This window comes from Drosophila montana, unplaced genomic scaffold (assembly GCF_035044405.1).
Source record: "Drosophila montana isolate Dmon_TW-CO22-7 unplaced genomic scaffold, ASM3504440v1 contig_920_1, whole genome shotgun sequence".
Taxonomy (NCBI): domain Eukaryota; kingdom Metazoa; phylum Arthropoda; class Insecta; order Diptera; family Drosophilidae; genus Drosophila; species Drosophila montana.
Genome location: NW_026999206.1, coordinates 1,598,775 through 1,621,881, shown reverse-complemented (window position 1 = coordinate 1,621,881; position 23,107 = coordinate 1,598,775). Strand labels below are relative to the sequence as shown.

Here is a 23,107-nt window from a genome sequence, read left to right as displayed (position 1 = left end):
GCTGTCTTACAGCAGCTCAGCCCCTGGATTATAAAATATTAAACAAGTTGAAATACGTTTCGCCTGCAGGTGAAACGAATTAACCTCAGACCAAACCCAAACCCAGCCCCAATCCCAAGCCCAAGCCCAAGCACAGGCCCAATGCCAATCCCAATCCCAGGAACTTGGCTGGAATACGAAAACCCTTGCTTGAAATTGTTCAGTTCTGGGCGTGACGCCGCCAAGTGTCTACTCAAGTCCGCACTGTGGGTCCAAACTGATGAGAATTAAAGATGCGCCCATCCCCCCAACACCGCACCCCGCACCCCGTAGACCGCACCCTGCTGTCGACTCGAGGGGGCAGCCAATAGCAATTCAAGTTCATCCACGCAGCTTCAGCTCTGACAATGGGCCAAATTATGCGCGAAAAGTGGCGGCCAGACGTGCTCCGTTGCTGGCCTCAGACAGAGTCGCACCAGCACCCCACCCCCCCCCCCCCCCCCCTGCTGCCACCCACCACCGGGCCTGGTCAGGTGGTTGTTCAACGTCCAGTTGGCCATAAAAAAAAACTTTGCCAATACGCGACGCGGCAAACATGGATAAATTATGCCGACGCACTCGAGTGCTTATTGTGCCAGCCGACCCCGCGCAATCCACCCCCTGTTATGCCATCGAGTGCTCCGCCCATGGCAGACAGTGTTTTTTTTTATTTTTTTTACCCTCCTTACGCCCCCACCAGCCCGTTTGTTGCCGTCAATACAAGTTGGCCGCCGTTTTGTTTGCCATATTCAAAGTCATAAATCATAAAACTGCTCGAGAATATTTTATCATAATCACATCAGGAAGCGAAGGCTCGTTGCCAGGACTCAGGGGCGGCGTGTTGGTTGTCTTGCTGTGACTCGATTTCGATTTTGTTCAATAGAAAAAAATGACATTATCCATATTTTTGGCATTAAGTGTTGTTGTTGTCGCTGTTGTTGCCGTTGGAGCTTTTAATTTGTGTTTCGCCCTCGTTTTGCTTTCTGCATTTGACAAGCGACTTTGTTAAGGGGCGTCTAATGCATGAGCACTGAGCGGGCCACACACACACACAAACACACACACATACTCGGGACACACTCTTTGGCCTGCCAAATTGCATATGAAAGTCAATAAATAATTTTTGCACAACTGTACAAATCACATTAGGCTCGAGTCGCGCTCATTAGGCATTCAGGCGGGCGGCTTTAATAAATGCATGTGCCCCGGCAACGCCCATCGTGCGCCACGCCCACTTTGCAGCTTATTAAGTGCCTTTCATGTAACTTGGACTTCCACTCGCTGCCCTAATAAATACACAATTTCAAGTTGTTTTTTTCGCGGCAAGGAAAAAATCATAGCATACTTTCGAGGGCGCGCGAACCCGCAGTGAATTTCATATTCATAATAATTCATTTCTGCTAATAAATAACTTTAACTTTAGTTATTAGCTCGGTTGGTCACATAACGTGAAAATATTCTTAGAAAATTAGCTTTTACAAATTAATAGAGGGCTTTGCTCAGGTCATGTTTTTAACATCAAATTGTAGACACAAAAAAGTGCACCATTTCATATTTTTAATGAGAAGACATTTATTGCTCCCATCTTGGTCCTCACAATCTGTTCATCATTGACCAGATTCATCCAGTCGTCTTTTAAAGCCTCGCATACGGCAATTGCATAACCTTCACGGTGACCTCATGTTGAATCTTGTAGCCCGCCGGCTCAATCTTAACTAGTTCGTATTTCTGAACCAAAGTCTCCAGAGTCAACTTAAAAAGACTTAGGTGAAAAACGTACTTCAGTAAATGTGGAATATTTATTCGCATTCTTAGAATGCCATGGACACATTTTCTTAACCATTTCGTACGGCTTTCGAGTAGTCAGCTTTTCCAAACAATCGCTTTCTATTTCTTTTTTTTTTTGCCAATTCACAGCACTGGAGAAACATTTCATAAATACAAAAGAATCTTATCGGAACATGGACAGGATGTGTCGATAATAATGAAAGCTTTCAAAACTCTTATCAATTCACAAACTTTGTGATGCAATTTTTCAAAGCCGTCCAGCATCAGTTATGGCAACTATAGTTAAAAGTCTAGACAGTGGGTTGATCACCAATCAATCAATCAGCCAGTCAGTCAGTCAGTCAGTCAATCAGTGGAGACAAATATACATGTATATATCTATAGAAAGCGCATTGATGAACTGCCTTTAAATTAATGGCTTCAGCTTGCATCTGTTCATATTTTGTTGTTTGCGTCAATTTGCGGCAAACGCATTTATGCAGGGCAAATATGCAAATGCATTGTTCAATTATCACCTCATTAGCTGCTGCATTCAAACTGTTTGACTAATTGACAAAAGTGGCTCTCGAGCGACCCAAGGGAAACCGAACCCAAAGACCAAGCCGCAACCCACAGCAGCACTTGAAGCACTTTGAGTGTTGATTGCCTTTGTCGCTGTCGCTGTAGTTGTTGTTGCTGTTGTTGTTGTTTTTGTCCTTTTTGTTGTTGTACATGAGGTGTATGCAAAAAACAGACACACACATATACACAGCAAAAAGGGTCGTGGCTAAATCAAAAAAAAAAATATTAATTAAATTAAAACCACAAAACCAAGCCCGCAAATATCCGCACACACAAATGTTGTAATCACGATTTATGCTGAGTTGGTTATTTACACTTTGCACTTAATGTACACACACACACACACACACGCGCACACACATAAATTTGGAATGCATGTTGCACACGTTGCGCGGCGCTTTTTGCATGTTTAGCAGAAAATAATATGCAAATTATGCAATTATTTTAGCTCTATGCTATGTGTGTGTGTGTGTGTGTGGCTGTCCCACTCCCACTCGGCTGTCTCTCCCTTTTTTTTTCCAACTGTGTATGTGTGTGTGTGTGGCAGGTGCAACGTGACCAACACACTGGACAACTGCAGCGGCAACAGCAGCAGCAGCAGCAGCAGAAGCAGGCACTTTGCCTGATTGCTCCCGTCTGCTGCACGTCGGCCTCCGGACTCTAATCGCTTTGCATGGTAGCCAAGGGGGATGGGTGTTGTGGCAAGCAAGTTGCTTGTCAGTATGCGGCAAGTCGGCTTTGGTTAGTGCTGCTCTAAAGCGGCCCTGATTTCTGCCAGATCGTTTGCCAACTTTCAGCAGGCAGGCAGCGAGCTAGCAACTTGGTCGTTGTCCTGCCGTCTTCTCCTGGTCCTGCTCCAGGTCCTTGCTGGTAGCCGTTGCCGTTGTCGTTGTCGTCCTGCCAGACAACCGCACTCATTTCCTTTGTTGTTCTCGCCCTGCTGCTGTTTGGCCCTGCATATTGTTTCTTTGCTCTTTGTCTGCAATCCAAGGCTCAGCCTTAGCTGCAGCCTCAGTCTCAGTCTCAGTTTTGGTCTCATCCCCAATTGTCCACATGCTCTTTGTCCTTGTTGTCGTCGCTGTGCCTCAAAATTTATGACAACATTTGGCCAAAACATATGTTGGCAACGAGAGCATTAGCAGCAATTGCTGCCAGTCTCAACCCCTCACGCACCCCGCACCCCCGCAGCCACCACCCTGAAAAACACCTACCCTCTTTGTATTTTATTTTTTGTGCTCCTGAGTCTCCTCGGTTTGCTGCTGCCATGATGAGATCAGGCTTCTGTCAATTTTTGCATGACCCATTGTAATGCTATTGCACCACAAAACGGATGCCTTGTCAGTGGCCTTTCCTACTTTTTGTCTCTCCGTTCTCTGACATTTTACGGTTTATGGCAATTATGAAAGATTTGTTCTTTCGTATCGCAAGAGTTGACGCACGAAATATTTTATAAATTTTTTACAAGAATGTCGATAATGACCGAACTGGATTCCAATTTATTTATTACTTTCACCAATTCAGTTGCCAAAAATATGTATTCACACAACTTATTGAGCCATTTGGCTCATTTTTAAGAAAGCGTAGTATGATTAGTTAGCACGGATGTGCGAGGTCTTCAAAGAGGAACTGGATGCCTTTGAGCTCAAGAAAGCATAGCCAGTCAAGGATTAAAAGAATGAGGAGACGAAAATATGTGAATTACTGCTCGAAATCAATAAAGCTAACATTTCTAGATTGCACAGATTGGTTGTCGGTAAAAATGATAGGTGGCTATATAGATTAAGATGGAATACACTTTTATTTTACAGTCATAGAGCTATTTCACTTAAAAACTCAGGGAAGAGTTGTAAGAGTTAAAAACTCAGGGAAGAGTTGTGTGAAATTTTACGCAAAATCCATCCGTTTGTGTGGGAAATGGGGGTCAAGGCTTGCAAGACCAAAAGTTCAATTTCGGCATAATGAAGTTTAGATTAATTTTCCAGAATGACAAAATGTTTCACTGATATTAGATAGTCGAACCCATCGCAACGAATCGCCTTCAAACTTATTCTTAGTTTTATTGTTGCATTTTCTTTGTAGGAAATATCGACAGGACAGTGTTGTATTTAAAGAACACTAAGTTTCTTCAGTGTTGTAAGCATCTTTAAGCACGTGTCACAAGCTGTGATTTAGCAGATAAATAAGCTAAAGAATTTCCTTAAAAGCTAATTGGTCCAAAGCTAAGTCGTTTCAAATGGATAACAACGTAAGTCTGCCGCATTATGAGAATGCGAATATTTTCTGATGTATGCATATCAAACGCAGCACAACAGGAACTGGCCACTTTTTAAAAGGAGTCTGGACAATATAGTCAAGGAATGCGAACTAATTAAGCTTGAGCTGACGGCCTACGAGCGCCAATACGAAGTTCACGTGAAGGCTCTGCAACTGCTGCAAACTCTGATAGAAAAGTGTGAGGCCTTCAAAAAGGAAGTGGAAGCCTGCAGCAGAGCGAATTGAAAAGGAATAGAATGTGAAATAGACTACGCAGATATGTTAATAAATTTTGAATAAATAATATATGGGCATGAGTAAAAGAGCTTCCAATTCAATTTCAGCTGGAAGGACGACATAGCAGCCTTCTAACCATAACAAAATTGAAATCGTTTCGTTAAGATATCTTTAACTTTTGACAGATCGTTTCTTGGACATATATCATATATACATATATATGACTGAATGATATTGTGATTCGACACATAATCCGGCTAACGACACATGAGCTGCCAGCAACAGAATAACGTACCAATGCAAAGACCGAGCGAATAGTTGCATAAAAACATTTGAACATTTGGCTATATAGTCTTAGCTGTTGATACGGCTCAAAAATATACATATATATTTTGCCAGGTCTATGAAGAAAATTAAAGTGAAAATCATAATGCTTTCTGCCAGGCTATGAAACGCTTGTGTTTTTCTCGGACTATAAAATTAACTTTGAGTACTATATAGTCTACTTTTGAGTGCTTGCATCCAATTGCATCCAAAACAAGCTGCACAGCCTCCACGTGGCTCGTTAAACAGAGCTGACTTGCATCTTTGCATAAAATGTTTATGATTGGTCTTAAATATAGCCCAGTACCTCAGAAGTTATCCGGGGAGAGTATTTATCGAGTACAGTCAGCTGTCAGTATAGGCGAGTTTAGCTCCGGGTTTTGGCGAAGCGAGCAGCAGCCAGACCGAACCTCTGTAATCAAAAATCAAATCAGCCACACTATAAGCAAACACCTGCCGCTACCTACGCTTACCAAAAATTCCTGATCTTCATAGAGTGTCCGCCAGTCCTGGGCATTGCATACATTATGCACATTTTATTATTAATAATTTTTGAACACATTTAAACTTTTTTAAAACACATTTTCTACACAAGCACAAATAGAATTTGCGGAAATTGTCGTCATCTTTTTCCGATCTGCATAGAATATATCGATATATTGACTTTTTTGTGAGATTTTGCGATAGGTCTTAAGGCAAAAGAGTAGCTGCCCCGCAATCGAGACAAACTTATCCTTTGGAAGGCTTACACATTTGATTTTCATACGTTAAACAGTGAGAAGCGCAGATGCAAGTATATTTGCAGCCAATAGAAGATCAGCATCGATACTATCGTTGCATTGTTTAAGCACAACAATATCGATAGGCATGTGTGCAATAGCTTACAGCACTGTTCGCTAATTGCTTTGCTTATGCTATTTGCCAGAGTTTGGCGTTGTAGGCAAACATGTTAAATAAATTCAATTTATTGTGCATTCATTTCGCACAGTGCAGTCTGCATCGCAATGCAAGCGCACACAAATCCAGTGCAGTCAAACGCTATAAAAACGTGTTTACTTTGCTGGTGCAGTGCTGTCAAATGCGAGTGCTGCCAATTCAGCTATTTTCTAGCTACATTTCGCTATTGTCAGCCGGATACAGATCAAACTTTAAACTGATTTAGCTATTTTCTATCATTTCAGCTATTTTTAACATTTCTTACGTTAGATTCAGCTGCTGCTCTGTAGCGGCAGTTGGCAACACTGGCTCAAAAGCACTTGTCCCCTCTCTTTCTCCACGCCCCACTCTCTAGCTTGTTGTTGGCTTTTTATGCGCTCTTCATTGGCGGTGGCAACAATGCGGTTATGTAATATAGTGCAAATATCGCGTAACACTTGCATAAATAAATTTCAGCTATGCACTCTCTCTGGGTGTGTGTGTGTGTGTGTGTGGGTGTGTGTATTAGGAAAGGCAAATCGCATTAAATGAGCATTAGCGCATTGTTGGTTTTGTGCAGTCGCCACGCCCACAGCTGAACAGCCCAAATTGATGGCTCGGCGCGCGCGTGCTTCATATTTGTTTCCAAAAATTCAGGCCCGCGACGCCATTTGCAATTTGGGTTTTTTATATATTATATTTTTTTTCTGTTTTTTTTTTTTTGGTTTTGTTTTTGAGCACGCTTTGATCTTCAAGTTGAGTGACCGTGCTGCGGGTCAAAGCTCAAGCGCGCGTCGGTGTGCACTTCAATAAATTAATTTAAAGTTTAATTAAAAAACTGGTCTTTATTTTCAATTAGCGCACGGCTTCCTGACCCTATCCAAGACTTAGACCAAGACCCTACCCCGCACCCGCAATAGCTCCCATTTCGCTGCGCACTTAAAGTGGCGCCCTTCTTCGCCCGCTTCTTCTTAATTAATTAAGCAAATTAAATTTATGCATGGGCCAGCAACAACAACAACATGAATAAACGTAAGAAGCATGGCACAATAATTATCAATAAAGCTGCCGTTTCTACCTTTTTTGCAACAGCAACAGCAGCAGCGGGACAGGGAACAGGGAACAGAGGAGCTGGAGCAGCACAACAATGGCTATTAACTTACATTGCCCAACAAGTGCGAGCGAGCAGCTGCAGACAATAAGCGGGGCCACGAGTTGCTAGAGGCAACCAGGCAGGCAGCAGGGGGCGGGTGGCAGGTGGCGGGGTGCCCCCTCCCCACGCACCGTCGCCCCATTCACGTAAAAGAAACATTAACGCAACATCTCTGGTGGACGCCCGCCTCCAAGCAGCCGGCCGCACGACCGCCAGCAAAACGCCTCACGCTCGCTTGCTCCCAAAGCTTGTTAGCCTCAGCCCGAGAAGCTGGCATTCAGCACGTGACCTGGAACCGAGCTCCGTTTTGGACTGGGGCAGCGGCAGCTCCTGCCGGCGCCTACTGGCAAACGTGTCACCATTTCGACTTGCATGCAAAGCGCCCAATCCCAGCGTCAGCTCCTGCTCCCGCTGCCGCACCCGCTCCTGCTCCTGCTCCTGCTCCAACTACTGCTCCTGCTCCGGCTTCGTGCAAAAGCCAAAAGGTGAAACAGGTGAAAGCTTCTCTCTCGTCTCTGGGGCTCATTCTTTGGCTCTTACACAGCTTCCTTTGAGTTGGTTAGAACTGACATCGTCCCGGTCATGCGGGTCACATGCGCCAGCTACCAGCCAGAGGCGCTGTGCAAGGGGCACAGCTGCGGGAAGAAGGGTAAAACATATTTTAGTTATTCAAGATACCCTGACTAAATTGTGCATTTGGGAGTTTTACCATGTTTCTTTTATCTGGCATAAGATTGGTCGAAATATCAGTTTTGGTATTAAAACGCTTCAAATCCATATGTGTGCTTCGGCATACCCTTCCCTTTTAGTTGTATCGCAATTGTTTTAAAATTTCTTTAGTTTACCATCGGACTTTTCTGGCGGACTGAGAAGACAAAAAGAAGTTATGGCTTTATTTAAATTAACTTTATAAAGTGTATCTCCACTCGGAGGGTAAAAAATTGAATGTTTTATTCTTTTGACATAACCTATTAAATATCTTTCCTTTTTGGCTCTCCCAATTAGTTAATATAGATTTATGCTTATCATATCATTCCTTCTCCTTCATTGGTCGCTTTTAGTCTAAAAGCAGGCCCCCTTGTCGCCGGCCATGCGGCAGCAGAAGGTCTTAACTAGTGCTGGCAGCCGGCTGCTAGCTGCATACATCAACATATATCCAAGCTGAACTTCGGTCTTTCATGTCCATTAAGGTGTCTCAGGTAGCACAGGCAAAGGATCTCCAATGCCAGGCGAAAGGTGTCCAGGCGTCTAGATTGCTGCTGCCTTTGCCGCTGCTGCTGCTCCGTCCGTGCCTCCGTGTCAGTCGAGCGGGAAAACTTAATTTCCGCCTAGATTTCAATAATAAAAAAACAACAACAACAACAACAACAACAGTTGCTGCTGCTGTTGCTGCAATGAATTTTAAAATATTCATAAGTGTGGGGCAAAAGGCGTTTGTCGTTTGTGTGTGATAAGTGCTCGAGTAGAGCGCACGCTGCCACCTGAGGTCGAAAGGTATTGCAGCCTGATGCACTAATTGCTGCCACGCCCAGCAGCCTAGCAGCCCAGCAGCACGCAATGTGGGTGAAATCAATGGCAACAAAAGCTAGCCCAACCCCTTTGCTGCTAGCCCCTGTCAGCTGTAATGAACGTTCAAGTCGCTGGCTACCCACTATCTACCCCTGACTGTCGCCCACCCCACTGGCTGCCACCCGGTAGACTGGTATTTGCCACGCTGAAATAACTGGCAGCAGCAATTAGAAAATGTTACCAACTTAGAAATGCGTGGCGCCTGACTAAATGGACGTTAATGGCCAGCTGGCAACCAACTAATAGCATCAACATCAGCAACAGCAGCAACAACAACAACAACAACAACGAAAATAATAAAATTATCGCTAGAGGAAGCATCGGCAAAACATGGCGACGGACCCTTTTTCGAATTGCTCATACGCCCAGGTGGCTGCGAGCCGACAAACAGGCGGAACAGGAGGTGGGGATTGGGCTCTGTAGGGAGCTGCAGGGAGGGTAGATTGCCATCTAGGCACATTAAAATTAAATTGCAAATTAAACATCAAAGTAGTTCATAGTGAAATGAGTTCATAATCGGATTTGACGACTTGTGAAATGGTTTTAAATGACGGCCACCACGATACACGGGGGCTGCCAATTGCCGCGGGCCAGCACTTAACAGAGTCCGCTGAGTGGCATTGCGGGCCCTGTCAAACAGTGTACAGTAAAAACTTGTTATGCATGGACATGCAGGCAAAGAAACTAACTAGTTCAAAACTCAATGAAAGGCTAACTTTTAATGTAAGCAACTATTGAAATTCATTTAAAACACTATTTCCAGGACTGACCTCAACTTTATATGTGCACTGAATGTACATATGTGTCAATTACAGCATTTTATTTAATGAGAAACTTTTTCACTTTCATGCAAAGTTATCTTTTCGCACGGCCCAAGCACAGTAATTAATTTAATATATTATTTAAAATTTAGTTTTCGCACATTTAGACAACATTTGTTATTATTATTATCATTATAATTATGATTTTAAATAGTAATATCAATATTAATATTCTTATAATTATTATTAATGTTATTATTAATATTTTTATTATTATTAATAATATTAGTAGTCTTATGATTTTAATTCTTTATACATTATTATGTAAGCTGTAGTTGTAGAAGCCTTGTTTAATTTTAAAAACTATTATCGATGAATTTAGTACATTAGTAATCGATATAGCGATACACAAAATGACGTTATTGCACACTGAACATTTAAAAATATTATTCAATTAATAGCTATTCAACCTTGCATTGGTTACCACAGAGTTCAGTACGATAAGTAACCCCCCCAAATAGTTTTTCAGGGAAAATATGGCGTCCTTGGAAAACCCATTTCAAATGCAGTTCATTCGTTTACAACTGTTGGCAATCCATTCTCAACTTCAGCGCATTCTTCAGCTCAATGCTCATCGAATTTCTGAATTTTGATTGAATTGATGTTGATAAGTTGATCAGGTTTTTGGCACAGTGTAGGCGGACTTTGCATTTGAATTTCGCACTTCGCTGCCTCCGTTGAGTGGATGGGCAGCAGTTGTGAGGGCAAGGGCTGGAAATGAGGGCAAGGGCTGGAAATGAGGGCATAGGCATAGGCTTAGCGTAGGCGGGGACTCTTTTGACAGAGTGACACCTTCGCCTGGTTACACACTTTTCCCCAGTGATGCGCATTTTGAAATTTTGTAGTTGCTGGCAATACCCTGTAGGCATTCAAATTAGGCAAAGAGGTGTTCCAATGTCTCCCTCAGATTCGTTAAATGAAGATCAGTTTTAAACACTCCTTGTAAAGTAGGTGAAGAAATCAAATTGGCTATGCATAATCTCTTAGGAATACCTTCCCTTCCACACCCTTCCTCCTGAGGGTACAGGGCATCTCCTGGTCAGACAACCTAGTTCACTCTTATTCTTAAAATCTGAAACTTTTAAGAAATTAAAATAAAAGTATCATGGCTGCAAGCCACAAAACAAATAGGTTTGAGCGAAGAACTTCACATTTATATACATATATCACGAGTCCTCCCTCAAACGTATCGATTCGGTTTTAAAGATATATAAAAATAGTGTTGTAAAATGTCGAAAATTGAATCGTTGCAATTGACGGGCAGCCACTTTATTGACGTTATGTTAACTTGTAACCGGACAGAGTATCTAGTTTAAAACCAGCCACAAAATGAGAAAGTAAAGCGAGCAGCTACTGCATTTGCTGCCCAACAGCAATGCACAGTTGAGTACAGGGTATCTATCAGTTGCGCTCTAGCTAGTAACCGGTGGATGTTTTTGTTGTTGTTGTTGTTGTCGGCACAGTGCCACCGCCAATAAACATTCAAAACAGAGGCATTGCGAGGCGGCCCATCATTGAGCGCTCGCGCAACTAACAAATTCTTCAAAAATCAATACGCACAACAGTTTTAGTGTGTGTGTGTGTGTGTGTGTGTGTGTGTGCTAGTGTGTGTATGGTGGGTTTCGGTGTTTGGCTTCGCTGATGTTGTCAGCTTTTCGGTGGCTGCGGCGGTCTCAGCGCACGTCGACGTCCTCAGCGTCAGAGGCAGGCGACGCTCTAAAACTGTTGGTTGCGGCCTGTTCCAGCGGTTGACTGACGAGTATGCGTTATTAAATCTGCATATGTGTGCGTGTGTCTGCGTCTGTGTGTGTGTGTGTGTGTGTGTGTGTGTGTGTGTGTGTGGGTGTGTATGTGCGTGCGTGTGCCTATGTCTATGTCTATGTCTATGCGTGTGCTGACAGCAATTTGCGTATCAATATGGGCACATAATGCTTCGAAAATGATTTCCAAAATTTGCATTTAAATTAAAAATTATATTTGCAACACAAACAGACGGTCAGAGAGGGGGTGCCGTAGCGGGGGGACGGGCCTTGTACGTACATACATGGCTGGCAAATGCATAAAAACAACGTCAAAAAATGCAAATTTTGCAAATTTTAGCTGAAATTTTATCCATTAGTTGTTTTAACGTGCGATGTGCCCCAAAAATGCGTTGCGCATACGCAACGTGTGCCCGAGCCAAACCCAGCCCAAAAATGGCACACACACACAGACTGGAATTCGAATTCGCATGTGCGTATGTCAGCTGCTGTAGCTGACCCCGCCCACCCAACGCCGCCCATCAGCCACCAACGCTTGTCACAGCTGCGGCTTTTATAGCTTCTGTTTTTGATTAGGCAACCTCGGCAGCAGCGCCTGCAACGGGAATTTGGCACTGCTGGCTTCAGCCGTTGTTGCATGTTGCATGTTGCATGTTGCATGGCTGGTGCGCTGCAAAAACTGCGCAACAAGCGCCGAAACAATGCGACCCGATCCTGAGCTCAAATCTTTTCTGACTACATATAGCCTTGACACTACACGGACTATTTATTTATTATACCTTGAATTAAATCTTTGCTTTCCCAATACCCTGTACGCACAGTAAGTTTAACGGAGTATCAGGTATTCAAAGTTCGTCCGATCAGTTGAGAGTGGTATTTTTTCCCTTTTGCACTCATCATGAATAGGTATATGGCATAATAATATAAAACTGTCAAAGCTTGCACTTCAATTAAACACTAAACCATCTTTTCGCACTTACCCAACACTGTTTTGAACGCATATCGATGTGAACTGTTAGGCGTTTGGAGAGCTTTCGTTAAGAAGAGTGTGTTGTCTTTAAATAACACAAGATTTCGGTTGAGAACATCGTTAGCCTATTGTCGCAAAGAGAACTGTAAAAAGAAAAGACAACTCCTGAAAGTTAATTTTTGGAAAGCCGTTGTCAAAGTTGAGGAGACCAACATGTCCAGGCATTGAATGTCTTATACTAAGGAACTATCAATATTAGGCTAAACTAATCGGTATTTCTAACTACTTAGCCTTGAAGTTGTACTTGTAACAGATAATTGCCTTACAACTCAAAATAAATAAAACTTACTGTCAACAGATTAGTTGAGAAAATGTGGTTAGAGATGGGACGGGTATTCACGCTGCCAATACAATTTCAGACGGAATAAACAAACTCAGTATTGATTTTAGCGGGTATCGATGTGTGTGCTAATAGGCATTCCTAGAGATTTCAAATTTATCGACACGTGATGTCAATACATCGATAAGACACTGTTGAATTTAAATTCTCTTGTGTTGAAAACATTGTCGGACACGTGTCAAACTGTGAATCGACAAAAATATATAAAGAAGTTGTCGTACGAAATGGATAAGACGGTAAGTCTACCGCATAAAGGCATGCACATATTAGTATATTCTACATGTTCTCCCAATAAAGGATCTTAATGTGCTCATCTGCACGGAATGCTATCACGCTTTACCGCCGCGTGCCCAGATCAGGCAGTTTGGCATGTGCGATATATGCAAGAAGAACAATCCGGAGATAAGCCTTTATTTGGAGAAGTACGTATATAATTCGGAGCGCACCAAGAACTGGGATCCCATTGGGAAGCGCCTGCATAAGATATCCCAGAAATGTGAATTACTTAAGATTAAGATGGCGGCCGTCGAGCGTAAATACTTCAACAAACCGACTTTGGCTAAGACCGACGAAACTGCTGCAGCTCAAGAAACCAGTGCTAGTCGCAGTTGAGAAGAATATGAAAATGAAGCCAGAGCAATAATGGGGGAATACTAAGAGCCTCTCACTTATGGGTATTACATAGCCTAGCTCATTTGTAATGAATGTGTGCCTTACTTTTTAGAATAAATGAAGCTTATATACTTAGTTGACTTAATTCTTAAGGTTGGCTGAGATCATTTGTGTAAATATAAAGGGTAGGGGTAATAGAGCTGCCAGTCGGGCTTCAGACATAACTAGTATTCAGCCCGTGTGACGCCTTGAAGTATACTTTTGCATCTCCCCAACTAATATGTATATTAATTGATCTGTTTGACTGATTGATAGGTGGTCAACGCACCTTTGGGGATCGGAAATTGAACTTTGATGCTGCCTTTAAAATGCCCTTAAAACTCTATCAGCAGGTTGGACACCAATATACTTCTTTTTCCGTTTGTGAAAAGAGTATTTAAATGAAGTTGGATTAACCTCGGATTAACCTTTCTAACCCAAACATTAGAAATAAATGCTGAAATCGGAAAGTATTTGGCCGAGACCGTCTCTCCGTAAAATTTGCTCAAAATTTAGATTTTCAATTTTTGATAGTACTAATCCTATTCGAACATTATTTAGCCGAGATATTTCAAAAAATCATAAAAAATAGCTGACCTTACAATTGAATCGCTTTTTGGTCAACAACTTTTTTAAACCCATCGATTTTTAATTTGTTTGAATGCCAATTGGTAGAAGGGATCCGTACAAATTCAAAAAGTTATAATATTTCAAAATCAGACGATATTTTCCCGAGATATTCAATAAAAACTGTCTATGTGCAAATTTGCTAAAAATTTAGATTTTCATTTTTTGATTCAAACGGCATGTGCTCCACAAAATAAAAGATTACAGAGCATTTGCTAGTCGGCACCAGTCTTCCTCTCTCTTTCTTTCTCTGTCTGTTTCCGGTTTAATTGTTCGAATTTCATTATCGAAATTTTCTAGTCCAAATGACAGACATTCGGACTGGGACTGCGGCCATTCGTTTGTCATTGTCTATTGCGGCTACACCTGCCGCACACGCCCCGCAACTTTGCACCACACCCACACACCACCCACCACCCAGGCCACCCAGCCCGCCCACTTGACTGTTTGTTCAGCGTCGTTCGCCTGTCGTCTGCGGCTGTAAATGAAGTTGTGTTTTAATTAAAATTCCAGACTTTATTTCTGTAATTATATTAACTCGCTGTTCGAATTCGCTCGCTCGGCCGTGGCAGCGGCTCAGCTTGACTCGGACTTGAGCTCGGACTCGATCGATCTGTTGGGCTGCGGGACGGTACGGGGCGGGGCGGCGCGGGGCGGTGCGGTTGGCGTTTCAGCGGCAACAATAAGGAAAAGATAAAACCATTAACGGTAAAGTGAAGAAATGTGGAAAACGTGGCAAAGGCATGCGGCAGCAACAGCGACAGCGCCCACAGCCAACAGGACTCTCACAACTTTAGCAGCAGCTTCGGCTTCGGCTTCGGCTTCGGCTTTCTGCTCCCGCCCCTGCTGCTACTCCAACTCCTCTGTTGTCCTGCGTCCTGCGTCCTGCTGTGCCTCATTGGCATTGGCATCTTCTTGTGCTGCCTGCTGTCCTGCCGCCTGCAAATGGTGTTAAAATTAATTTAATTGAATGTGAAATGAAATTTGTTTTGACACACACACCCGCTCGCACACCCGCACACCCGCACACACACACACACACACACACACACACAAAGATAGACAGTCAGTTTTACAATGACGCCTCGTCTGGATTGCTGTGCATTCCTCGGCCGGCTTCGGATGTGCGTTCTTATTGTTTCCCTATCGCCAGCATCGTCGAAACAATTCACAGCCTCATTGCAAAATGTCCTTTTTGGTTTTTTTCCCCCATTTTGTTTTTCCCCCATTTTGTGTCCCGCTGCTGCATTTCCCAGCGAGCAGATTCCTGCCATGGAGCTTCGGCGAGGCATACTTTAGATATTATCTCCAGCTGCAGCTTGTAAATCGTTCGCCTAATGAACACCACGTTTGAAGACTCTCCATTGAACCCACATTACAGTGGTCATTCGCAAACGTGAACACTTTGGTACCAGGCGCGGTTCTCATTGGCAGAACAGTGTGTTCATGGAAAATTCATTTCATGAGATATATATGTTTAATTAATAAATCCATTTTAAAAAACTTGTCAATTGAAAAACAGTTTTAAAAATAAAAATAAATATTTAAGGAAACATAATTCCGAAAATTTCTTATTTGTTTTTGGTTTGAATTTAAAAAAAAATTCGCATAAATTCTATTTGTTTAAAAAGGAAATTGACAAACTTCTGTAAAATATTTACTCTAAATTTCGCTCGTGGTCTGAATATTTTCATTTCGTATCAAATATAATTTTCTAAGTCAAATTGATATTTCTCTTTTTGTTGAATATCTGAAGTATCCTCTTTTTCTATTTACTTATCCTTTTCCTTTGCCATTTGCATACTTTTATATATATAGCATATATTTTTTCTATAATTCTTTGGATTGTCGCTTTGTTATTTTCATTGTTTGTTCTTTCATTGGAAGTCCCTCAATAAGTAATTTGTTTTCGCTGCTTCAATCGCATTTTAATATTTTTCGGCTTTACGTTAATTGAAAACGATTTCATTGGTAAACAAAACAAAAAAATAAGAACTAAAACAAAAATGCGGAGCACAGTTCCCATTGTCTATCTCAATCTCTCTCTCTCTCTCTCTCTCTCTTTCTCTGTCTGTCTCCCTCTTATTGTCACTCTCATTCCATATGCAAAAGGCCTGAATAAACATAACTCTCGGCATTTGAAATTGATAGATAAGCAATATGTACATGTTGATGCATACTATATATACATATATATATATATAAATATTTCTATACACAGAGACATACATATATATTTGTATATATTATTTGTTTAAGGGCTTATATTTTTTTTTTATATTTGTATATTTACATTTTTTGTTATTGACTTTGGCATTTTCAATTAAATCACGTAATTGATTAACACTGAAAAATTGAAATTTTTATTTACTTTTTGTTATTGCGAGGCGTCAATTCTTTTCGCTCTCTGCCAGCTTCTCCCTTTTACCATCTATTTTTTCGAATTATAATTTGTCTATTATTTGGAGTGTGGCATAATCTATTACTATAATATATATATATATATCTATAGTATATTACCATTTATATTCTCTCCTGTATTGAGAAGATATTGCAACTTAAGTATTTGTGTGTATATGGAAGTAAAGAGATTGAAATCGATTTTCAGTTGCCATATCTTATTGGATTACTCGGTTAACTTATCTAACGAGAACTGCTAATCCTTTGGAAGTTTCTTATGTTCTAAGCCTGTTTACAGAGTATATTCTAGTCGAGAGGGCTTCGTTTGCAATTTTAAATGCATTTTGGAAGTACACCAAATACATTTTGAATTTTCAATAAATTATAAAACGCGCTCTTGATAAGCGTCATTATTTATTAGCACGTTGTGTGTTTTAATTACTTACATAATTTAAAACAAATAAAATATATTAAAAGTGTTAATTTTGATGTTCCAAGCATAAAATGCCCTTGTGAAATATAAATGTAACATTTAATTGATTTTTAATTAAAATCTATATCTAAGATATAGTAAACCGATTCAACTAGTTTTGATATATGTATAGAGAAACTGACTGCAGCAAAATGCCAAAAAATGACCAATTCACATCATTATACCAACAGGGAGTAGCTAGCTTTAAAAAATACGAGTCTGTCTATGCGTTATATTTAGACAAGTATGAGACACTATTCATGGGGATGTTTAAATACCTCTCGCCAGGGTATACTATAAACCAGCAACTATAATTGCTGGCAGCTGCTGAGTAATAGACGAAGGCGACAGGATGCCAAATGCTGCTGATGAGTATGAGGCTGGTTGAGTCCAGTTGTTGTTGTTGTTGTTGTTGTTGTTGCTGTTGCGTGTGAGTGCAACAACATAATTGTTGTAGCTGTTGAACTTGTTGACCAGTTGCCGCCCATATTGAAGGCACGGCGCCCACATGGCACAATCAAGCCCCAGACCGATAAGCATTCCCAATTCCCGTCCCGTGCGCCGAGTCCCAGTTCGAGTTGCAGTCTCGTTCAGATTTGCATAATAAATGAGATACAAAAGCCAAGCGGCTACTGTCACATAGCCACTGGCCGTGTGCCATCTATAATGATGATAATAATGATGCAGATATGTTCAAACAAACACAGCCAGATAAAACCGAGAATGGAACTGGCCAGAGGACGGGGTGCGGGATCACAGAGTTCGAGGCCGAGCCGATGCCAATGCCGATGTCGAGGCAGACAGGCCCAAAGGGCTGTGGGGCAATTTCCAGGCTGTGTACCTGGATTGAGGTGTGAGTTGACTACCAAAAAAAAACAAAACACACACAAACAATAGCTGGGGTACATATGTTGTGCTACATACACACACGCACGTGGCAGGGCGTAGACGTACGACAAAACAATATGCAAATTTCGTTGCATACTTTTTGGGGGCAGCGTGAAAATCATTTCAGCTAAGCAGACACACACACACAGACACACACACACAGACACACACAGACACACACACAACTACAGCTGCTGCAGTCAGTCAGCCCAATCAAACAAATATACAACAACAACCACAGCAGCAGCGCAACAGACAGGGACGAATAGACAACGGCAACGGCAACGGCAACATAATGCCCTTCCGGTATCCAATAAACCGACTGCACTTGGACAGCCCGGATTTCCGCTTGAATCATTGATGAGCTATTAAAGTCATTTCTATTTTGCTGTTTGTTGTGCGGCTGCTCGGCTCGTCTAACAAGCAATGCCAAACCCCCCCCCCCCCCCCTCCCCTCTACCATTCCACCCTTTCCCCTCTGCAGACCTGTTCATATTCCTGTTGTTGTTTTGTCATCGACAACTTTTGTCACGTTCAAATTCGGTAGTTTATCACAACGCGCTGGGGAATTCGCACTGCAAATTAAGCATGCAGCTTGCATGGGTGTTGTGCTGAGAAGGCTGAAGAGGGGTCGAAATGCCAAAAAGATGCTCATCAAGTGGCAACGCTGGCTCTGTGTGTGTGTGATCGATAGCAGAACACCTTGAGTATCGATATTAATCGCATGGCCATTGCAAGTGCAAGAAAAGTTATATATACATCACAGTCGATTATGCATTTGAATGTATTTGAATTTGTAAGATATACTTGAAATATATAATAGGTTTTCACGACGCAAACTTAGTTTAAATACCTGTGTGCCAGAAATGAACGCAACATTTCTTAAAAGAGTGAATAAAAATGAATAAAATAAAAGTATATAGGAAAAATATTTATACCGAAGTATATTTTTAAATGTGGAATTTTAAAGAACAACTCACGAATCGATAGAACAGAATAGATATAGATATTCACCAATAATTATCGTCAGTTTTGTGTGATAACCTTAAAAGAGGGAATACCGCTGTTATTTAAGTGCTCATTAATGGGATCAAAGGGGCAATTAACATTCAGCGAGCAATCAATATAATATATGTATGCATCTCGATAATTATGAACTTACGATAAATTTCTGCATCGTGTATGCCAAAATGGTCGTCGACTTGAAAGCACGCACACACACACAACTGCACACTCGTACACACACATGCACACACAGCAAGGCGTGCTTTTTGCGTGCATAATTTGATGAAACAATTAGCGCAAGGAAAATTTGACTTAAGCTGCCTTAAAATGCCGCACACAGCGACAAAATGTGGCCATTAATGAAACTCGACATGGGACTTGATCAGTCACTGGTCCCGGTGGGGGGGGGGGGGGGGGGGGCAGTTTCAAGGGACGACCTGTTCGATTGCTAACATGCTTAATGCCCGGCAATTAAATCGGTGCTGCCCACTAACTATACCCTGCAACCTTTGAAAATGACCGAGAGAATAGCTGCGAAGCCTGCAGATCAACAGTCGATTCGATAGTTATCATTGAGCTTACGATATCTGCAGTCCGAAATCGATTGTTCTTGCTTGCCACTCCATCTGTTTTGCTAAGCCGATAAATTTAAAATGTTCAATAAAGGGTATCTGCTAGTCGTTCGCTACCGACTGTAGTTCCGCAAAGTTGCCGCTGCTGCGGATGTTGCAGGAGGACGTGGCAATTGCCACGACGACAGCGACGACGTTGACGGAAATGAAAAGATAATTTACCCGCATGTTTAAGCATCAGCGTGTGGCACGCCCACACGCACAGGCCAGGAGCAGGGCCTGGAACTGGGCACTGCATGGAGTTGGAGGTGAGTCATCATCGTGCCGCTAATGCTAATGCTGGTTATCTGTCTATCCATCAGCTGGCCATGTTATGATGTAAATGCCGAGCCACTCGACTGCTGCCACTGATGATAATGGCCACCACAATGCTCCGGCTCCGTCTCCGGCTCCGACTCCAGCTCCAGCTCCAGCTCTAGCTCTATCTGCGGCTCCGGCAGCGACTCCTGTTGGACGCAAATATGTCGGTGCCTGTCTTGTCATTGGGTTTTGCAGCCGGCAGACGACGCTGCCAAACATTTAGTCTGTCTGCGACACACACACATACACACTCACAGGAACACACACGCCCGCACACACACACACACACAAATTTATTGTTCTTAAACATCTGAGCATGAATGAATGACTACGCCGGCAACTGGAACTGCGTCTGGAACACTGGCATGGGAATGGAATTGGTATCGGCAATGGGAATGAGAATGGGTTTGGGTATGGGAATGGCAACTGGGGCATGGGCGATCCGGCTGGGGCGGCACTGTGAGCTCCGCTCTGGTTATATTTGAATGCCAAGTTGCCAGTTGTCACAAAGTGAGTGAAATATAGCCAAAATGTCAAATGTCAGCGAAAGACATTATTACTGGCTAGTTGATCCGTTGTCTCCGTCTACTGCTGCCCCTGTTGCCCGTCGCAGCCACATCGTGGCTGTTGCCCTGCTCCTTGTCATACGCCTCATCCTTGTACGGATTGTCGCCGTCTGCTAGCGTGCAAGGCACAGATAATCGATACGCACACGCACTGCAGTCTCCATGTGTGCGTGTGTGGAGCTGGAGACTGGCAGCCGAGACCATGTCAGACCATCCGCCACCATCGCCGTCATCATATGTGTGTGCTCAAATGGGCGCTTTAAGACTTCAGGCAACTGCGAGCCGATTCCTTAGCTCATCTGCCTTGAAAAGAATATAAATTAAATGTAATTTTAAAACAAGAACAACTTTAAATGGGGTACCATATTGGAAAGGACATACTTTGATAAGTACAATCGAATATTAATTGGAATTGTAAATGTTCAGTTCGAAAATGTTTGTTATTACAAAAGGTTCATCCAAAAGCTCAAAAACAAAAAAAAGGTGGTTCAATTAAATATTTTAGCATATTAAACAATAAGGATGAAGCTTTAAGTTACAAACAGCTACGTTTTTTAGTATAATACAAAATAAAATAAGTGAAAATAGCTTTCAGACAATAATGTGCTTTAATATGCCTTTAAAAAGGCCTCGAGCTTTAAGCAGCTTGCTACTTTCATGAGCTTGCAAAGCTTTCTTATAAAGCAAAGCTGCTTTACACGCATGATGGAGCTTTAACTCAGAAATGCGTTACTTAGCTAACGCAATACATTTAATCCAGGGGGAGACTTGCAAGTGTTTTAAAACTTTTCAATTACTTTAAGCCCTTTGCAGCTTGGATTTTTGAAGCTTGTGAAATTTCTGCCTGCTAGTCGAGCTTTAAGTTTAATTTAAGTTAAATTTTAATAACTGAATATTTTTAAAGAAGCTTTAAGCGTTGAGAGTTAAGTGTTATTTGCTGCTAAAGTCAACTTCAATTTGGAAGCTTAGTCTCAATATGATCGTTAGCTTCAAAAATTGTAGTCATATCTGTAAACTGAAATTTGTTGTTAAAGCTATACTTTAATTCGAGTGGCGGGCACACATAGGGAATCGATTGCCCGCAATGGAGAAGCTGTGCGATAACGAGGCGCGCGAGACCTTTGTGGGCGACTACAAGCTGATGGGCCAGTTTGATAGCGGCTCCTTTGGGGACATCTATTTGGCCACATCTCTGTACACTGGCGAGCGTGTGGCCATCAAAATGGAGAAGGCTGGTATCCAGCATCCGCAGCTGGCCTATGAGTATCGCGTCTACAAGGCAATACGTCCGGCTCTGGGCCTGCCGCACATCCATTATTTCTGCGAAGAGGACGACTACTGTGCCCTGGTCATGGAGCTGCTGGGGCCATCGCTGAACTATTTGTTTGAGTTCTGCAGCCGGGCCTTTACCATGAAGACGGTGCTGATGGTGGCGGACGAGATGCTGCTGCGCCTGGAGCAGGTGCACGGGCGTGGCTTCGTCCATCGGGACATAAAGCCGGATAACTTTCTGATTGGTCGCGACCTCACCTGCAAACGCCTGCATCTGATTGACTTTGGGCTGTCCAAGAAGTACTGGGATCCCATTACCCATGTCCATATACCCTATCGCGAGAATAGCAGCCTGACGGGCACCGCACGGTTTGCGTCCGTCTCCTCGCACGAGGGCTTGGAGCAGTCGCGTCGCGATGATCTCATCTCCGTTGGCTATGTGCTCATCTATTTTCTGCGCGGCAGCCTGCCCTGGCAGGGCATAAAGGCCACCACAAAGAATCAGAAATATGAGCGCATCTACGAGATGAAGCGTTCCATTAGCAACGAGATCCTCTGCCAGGGATATCCCAGCGAGTTCACCATGTACCTCAACTACTGCCACAAGCTGGGCTTCGATGCCAAGCCCGACTATAACAAGCTGCGCAAGATGTTCCGCCAGCTGAGTATCAAGCTGTACATTAAAAAGGACCAGATCTATGACTGGGAAAGGCTCACCCTTAACTACCATCGCAACCAGGCCAATCCCGGCACAGGCAAGCGCGTCCCGGCAGTCAAATGTCAGCCAGATGATGGCCTCAGCGGTTATCCCATTGTACGCAATGAGAAGTGCAATTATTGGCCATAGCGAACTAGTTCCAAAACGGAACTAGCTGAATGGAAAACGGAGTACAGAAACTAGCAAATCGTTAACAAGAACGAAACTCCCAAAGAAGGCCTTAAGACGAGCCTTGAGGAGTTGATCTGGTTCCCTTATATTCTTGGGTTTGAATATAAAACGTAGATTGCAATCGGTGTATGTACGAAAATACTCTGTGATAATTTACTCCAAATTTCATAAATAAATAGTAAATTTTTAACGTATTTTTTAATTATTTTTTGTTAACCAAAATGTAATCGCTGCTGAACTTGTTCCAAAGTCCAAAGTACTCGCGAACTCGTTGGGATTAGCGAACTAGATCATTGGTGAACTATTTACAAACCGGGAAATCGGTGAACCCCCCTTTAGAGCTAAAGCTAAACTTGTTATTTTTCTACAATTTCTGGAAAGTATATTTATTCGTCATTCTTCTTGTTTATTAAGAAATATCAGGCTGACCGTTTTAATCGACAGCTTAGAACTTGTTAAATTTGGAAAAATCAAGAAACTGTTCTAGTTTTTTATTATGAATGAATACTTATAATAACGAGTTCTTGAAATTTCCTTACCAAAACCAATTTTTCGACCGATTCCTCGGATAAGCAATATGATGAATTAGTCCGATTTCGATTGGATTTTGCTCATAATAAAGAATGTGTTTTGTGC

At 42.4% G+C, this 23,107-nt stretch overlaps 1 protein-coding gene across 1 annotated transcript; it reads left to right on the top strand.

Moving 5' to 3' along the window:
- Positions 1 to 21,273: 21,273 nt before the first annotated feature.
- On the top strand, positions 21,274 to 22,665 carry LOC135440299 (casein kinase I). Its single transcript, XM_064699389.1, has one exon. The coding sequence runs from the start codon at positions 21,395 to 21,397 to the stop codon at positions 22,427 to 22,429; it is 1,035 nt and encodes a 344-aa protein (XP_064555459.1). The 5' UTR covers positions 21,274 to 21,394; the 3' UTR covers positions 22,430 to 22,665.
- The last annotated feature ends 442 nt before the right edge of the window (positions 22,666 to 23,107 follow it).